Source organism: Drosophila innubila, unplaced genomic scaffold (assembly GCF_004354385.1).
Source record: "Drosophila innubila isolate TH190305 unplaced genomic scaffold, UK_Dinn_1.0 45_U_U, whole genome shotgun sequence".
Lineage (NCBI taxonomy): Eukaryota > Metazoa > Arthropoda > Insecta > Diptera > Drosophilidae > Drosophila > Drosophila innubila.
Genome location: NW_022995676.1, coordinates 1 through 4,786, shown reverse-complemented (window position 1 = coordinate 4,786; position 4,786 = coordinate 1). Strand labels below are relative to the sequence as shown.

Here is a 4,786-nt window from a genome sequence, read left to right as displayed (position 1 = left end):
TGAGACGATCAATCTGGAAAATAACCAAAATGTTGAAATAAATCTTTATATATAATCAGGAGCAGGTTCTTACCTTATTGATGCACACTGTAATGGCCAGGCGCTCTTGCACGGCATGCTTTAGAAGACGTTCCGTATTTAACATGACTCCCTCGGAGGCATCGATGAAGAGCACAACGCCGTCACTCATGCGCATGGCAGCCGTTGCCTCATCGGAGAAGTTAACATGACCGGGCGTATCAAAAATGTTCAGCAAATAGCTCTTCTGCTTGACATCCTGCAGAACGAGGGTGACCGGAGTGGCCTTGATGCTGCAACCGCGCTCCTGTTCCGTAAACAGTGTGTCCGTGTAGCGCAGGGAACGCTCCTCCATATTCTCAAACTGCGGATGCGTTTGGCGGATCAGGCAATCCACAAATGTGGTCTTACCGTGATGCAAGTGGCCAACGAGTGCTACATTTCGGATCAGTGGTGGTGTGTCCATTAGATCAGCCATGAATTCCATATCGTAGGTAGTTTCGGGCAAATCCTGTTCCTTGATTTGAAACTTGAGCTTCTTCACGGGCTCAATGAGCGGTTTGTCCAACGGTTGTGCATCCTCTTCCTGCACAATCGTCTCCACATCGGGCCCGTACACCTCAACAGCCGATGGATAATATCGTTTATCCTCATGCAACACTACGGCCGTCACCTCCTTGTCCTCATCATCCTGCGGCTCTGCTTCATCTTCATCCATGGCATCCTCCTAAGGAAAACATTACTATTTATCAATTTATAGTAAATTAATGTATTGACTTACATCTTGATCATCCGGCACATCAGGCTGGCCATAAATGCTCTGGTCGTCGTCCTCATCGCTGTCCAGATCGGGGCCTATATAGTTTCCAAACTCATCATACAAATCGGAATCCATTCTGCAGCTTCACTGAATTACATAAAATGCATTTTCTCATAAATAACATGAATAATTAAATTATATTATAATTATCCTTCAAAAATAGGTCCACTCTAATACACACAGACTTCCGTACACGCACACATTCACACATATATTTGCAGCACATTCGCAAACGTTTACAAGCTTGTGCCGGCAGCGCGTAAACAGCTTCTCTACGCACATAACCACACCACAATCTATTTACCTTGGAGATTTATCAATCAATATTTATGTTAATGCAGTTTTTAGTAAACAAATATTAATTTATTAATATTTTCTGAGAGAAAACGCGGTGTATACGAAGCACGCCACTCTTCTTCTTCTTCGCATAAAGCAATCAGCTGGCCGGCAAAAGTGTGCCCAAATCTGCACACAAAATGCTGCCAGCAATTGCAAAGTGAATGCTTGCAGCCCTAGTAAAAAAATGTATCGGATGTATCGGCGCGAAATTTAAATTTTTGTATATAATTGCCAATACAAATAAATAATGTCTTGAAACAAATATTTAATTTGAAATTAGGTAAAATTATGTAAATAATTTCACACATTGCACATTTATCGAATTGTTAACGAACATCGAATCTTTGAAATGTTTTTGCTACCACCTGCAAATGTAATTACTTTTGTTAACACCCCTCAAACGACATTAACCCTCATTAAAGCAGGTAAAAAATGTGCAGGCAGGTCAGGTAAGCCTGTAATGATTTAAATTGCACGCTTCCTTCCCAAAGTAATGAGTCGACTGTGTCATTTGCACGCAAACGCATCGAGATGAAACTGTGGCTAATTTTTCTGCTGTACACAAGGACAATTTTTAGTAAAGTAATAATTACTGATAATTCGATATACTTTCAAAACAACATTATCAATCGTGAGGATTGGATAAACTCTGCCAAATACTACGCGAGTAATCACAAACCATACAATGTTAAGAAGTATGTGTCATATAGGCCATCAAACAAGAATATAACTAGGACAATTCCGAAAATACCAGGATTTTCGAGCACCACAGCAGTTCCTGACGTCGCAACTAATCTTTTTGAGACTTCAACTACATTCAATGATTTGGATTACGAAAGAACTACAGGATTTGATCAATCATTCGAGACAACTAGCGAAATGGCGTTCGATTCAACGACAGAAACCTATTCCAGCACCACTGAGTTACCAGAAACATCTACCATGTTGCTCTCAATTATTGGAAATGTTCCTGGTATTGAAACTACTACAAGTATTCCATATAACGAAGCTCTCGAGGAAACTACCAGACGAGACGATTTTGGGTATACAACAAGCGAAATCCCGTATTTGGATGTCTCTACCGAAACTGTAATTTCAACAACAACTGACCCAGAAACAACATCCGAAGAAACAATATCCACAACTACAGCTGCAACGGATTTAGTAGACTCGACTACCCAACAATATTTGAGTTTATTAAAAAACTCTAGTATGGATAATGATGTGACTTCAACGACAATACCCGCAATTGAAACCACAACTGAATTAAGCGATTCGAAAACTATACTTTCTACATCTACAACAGAAGCTTGGTCAGGAAATGATACTACCACACTTGAACCCGTTATTTCTGAAAGTACAACGGAAAGAATAGACTCGACTACCCAACAAATTTTTAGTTTATTTGAGAACTCCATCACGGATAAGTTTGTAATATCAACGACAAAACCCGGGCTGGACACTACAACTGAAAAGGGAGAAACAACAACCGAACTCCTCAGATCTACCACAGAAATTCCATCATCTACAACACAAATAACACCCTCAGAAAATGATGATACAACAACGGAATCTGTGTCTCCCGAAAGTACAACGGAAAGACAACAAAATTTTAATGTGTTAGAAAACTCTGGAATGGATGAGTTAGTAACAATATCACCCAGACTGGAAACTACAACTGAAGAGAGAGATTCGACAACTGAACTTGCTACATCTACAACAGAATCGCCGTCTGCAAATGATACTACAACTGAAATTGGATCTTTTGAGTCAAGCATCAATATCAATGCCTTTGAAAATACTACAGAAGGCAATGCAGATACGGAGTTGACTACAACTGAGAAGATTACCACAATTACCGGAGGAAATGCAAACTTTAATGGTGATATAATACAACCTAAACCCAGAAAGTTCACCTATTCTTCTGATGTAATGCCAGAGCCATATTGGTAATAGAACGCACTAATTGTAAATAAGATCTCATAAATAAAAAAGTTTTTGGAGTTATAATGCTAGACATATGTTTAATTTATTGTGTTGACCGTTATTTGCGAGCTCTGCCCAAAACATAAGTGACGTCATACATATTCAATTGTGCAACCTCTGTAATTGCTGCGAGGCGTTGCCAGAAGTACTCAGTTTGATTGCTATCGTTGCCATACTTGAGTTGGAAAGAAGCATTCGATTCAACGTAACAGAATTAAAAACTTATAAGAATGCTTAAAATAACAAAACTGATTGCTCGAAATGGTGAGTGCAACATAAAAAATGAGAGTAAAGTCTAAATAAATGTATTTGCCAGCAGCAAACGTCGCCAATTTAACGGGCAGTCGTCACATGCTTCCACGTTTGTTTGCCAATGCCGCTGCCGCTGAGGAGGCAAACACAACAACAACAGGAGAAAATGCCGATGAACCAATTGACATAGCGAATCCCTTTGAAAAGGATCCTCAGCAGTGCATATTGTGCAAGCACAACATTACTCCAAACTACAAGAACGTAAAGCTGCTTTCGCAGTTTCAATCGCCGTATACAGGTCGCATTTACGGCCGCCACATTACCGGGTTATGCAAGCAGAAGCAGGAGGACGTCGAGCAGGCAATTCACCGTGCCCAGCACTGTCTGCTGATGCCCGGATACCACAAGGATGTGGAATTCCTGCACGATCCCAAGCTCTTCGACCCCGAGAAGCCCGTGCGACCACATAAATATTAGAAATCTTGTTTAATTTGCCATTTGTTTTTACCGCAGTGAAATACATTTTACTGCTTCTTATATCCAAGTTTGTTTAGTTTACATCAGTCTTCATCCAAGTACTTTAACATTTCCAGGGGTATTTTCAGTTGTATTAGCAGTGTTTCCTTTGGAACTGTTGGTGCCAATGCCTGCAAATCGCTCATAGCTGCAATAAACCCATTTTTCCAGGTTTCAATATCGGCTTCCAGTTCAAGTATCTTTCGCTGTCTCCATTCGGATTTTTGTGGTTTCGTTGGGTCCTCAGGTGTCGCAGCGTCCTCGACTTTATCGCTAGAGGTGATAAATTCGAGTCTCTTCTTGCTTAGATCCGTACGACGGCGTGATAAGCCGAGACGCCGGCAATTTGTGGAGTTTGCTTTTGGTTTCAAGGAACATGCGCGCGGAGTTTCGACAGCGTCAGTTTCCCTTTTCCTATTGTTCTCCTCGGTGAGTGGTGTTGACAGGGGCTCCAGTCGACGTAAGCCAGGTGTAGTAGCTCCTTTGGGCAGCCGCAGCCCCAAACGACGCCTTGGTTGGGGCGTGACATCCGCCCTTCCAGACATCCACGCGCAAATCTTCTTTCAACTATATTTTTGACACAGCGTTGCTAATCTAATTTTAATTTGCGCGTTGCCAGATAGTTTAATAATTGAACTCTACGACATACAGCTAATCAAGAAAGTCATTTGATAAAATAAAATATCACATGTGTGTATTTTTATATTTTAAGTAGATAAATTCAACGAAAATTAAATTTATTATTATATTCTTGTTCTAAGAACCATTAAATAAGAAATAAAATAAGAATCCATAAAAAAATATATTCTTTTTTAAAAGAGAAATTGTGTAAATTTTTTATTTTGTCCAAACACT

General features: G+C 40.1%; 4 protein-coding genes across 4 annotated transcripts; 2 read left to right on the top strand and 2 right to left on the bottom strand.

The window, feature by feature from the left end:
- Window positions 1-6: 6 nt before the first annotated feature.
- Window positions 7-1,199, bottom strand: LOC117793250 (116 kDa U5 small nuclear ribonucleoprotein component-like; the record flags this gene model as incomplete). Its single annotated transcript, XM_034633535.1, has 4 exons — window positions 1,143-1,199; window positions 800-925; window positions 74-745; window positions 7-13 (listed from the first exon to the last, which is right to left on the bottom strand). Coding segments are annotated over exons 2-4 (793 nt in total), but the record flags the coding sequence as incomplete, so codon positions are not given.
- A 509-nt stretch (window positions 1,200-1,708) lies between these two features.
- Window positions 1,709-3,397, top strand: LOC117793249 (serine-rich adhesin for platelets-like). Its single transcript, XM_034633534.1, has one exon. It carries the CDS (start codon window positions 1,709-1,711, stop codon window positions 3,128-3,130), a length of 1,422 nt encoding a protein of 473 aa, XP_034489425.1. The 3' UTR covers window positions 3,131-3,397.
- On the top strand, window positions 3,328-3,952 carry LOC117793252 (28S ribosomal protein S18c, mitochondrial). The gene is made up of 2 exons (XM_034633537.1): window positions 3,328-3,427; window positions 3,483-3,952. The coding sequence occupies exons 1-2, from the start codon at window positions 3,394-3,396 to the stop codon at window positions 3,890-3,892; spliced, it is 444 nt and encodes a 147-aa protein (XP_034489428.1). The 5' UTR covers window positions 3,328-3,393; the 3' UTR covers window positions 3,893-3,952.
- LOC117793251 lies at window positions 3,901-4,517 on the bottom strand. The gene has a single exon (XM_034633536.1). It carries the CDS (start codon window positions 4,474-4,476, stop codon window positions 3,976-3,978), a length of 501 nt encoding a protein of 166 aa, XP_034489427.1. The 5' UTR covers window positions 4,477-4,517; the 3' UTR covers window positions 3,901-3,975.
- Window positions 4,518-4,786: the final 269 nt, after the last annotated feature.

Coding starts and splice junctions, on each gene's coding strand:
- LOC117793249 (XM_034633534.1), top strand. CDS start 1,709: ATGAAACTGTGGCTAATTTTTCTGCTGTACACAAGGACAATTTTTAGT.
- LOC117793252 (XM_034633537.1), top strand. CDS start 3,394: ATGCTTAAAATAACAAAACTGATTGCTCGAAATG. Junction 3,428..3,482: donor AAAACTGATTGCTCGAAATG/GTGAGTGCAACA, acceptor ATTTGCCAGCAG/CAAACGTCGCCAATTTAACG.
- LOC117793251 (XM_034633536.1), bottom strand. CDS start 4,476: ATGTCTGGAAGGGCGGATGTCACGCCCCAACCAAGGCGTCGTTTGGGG.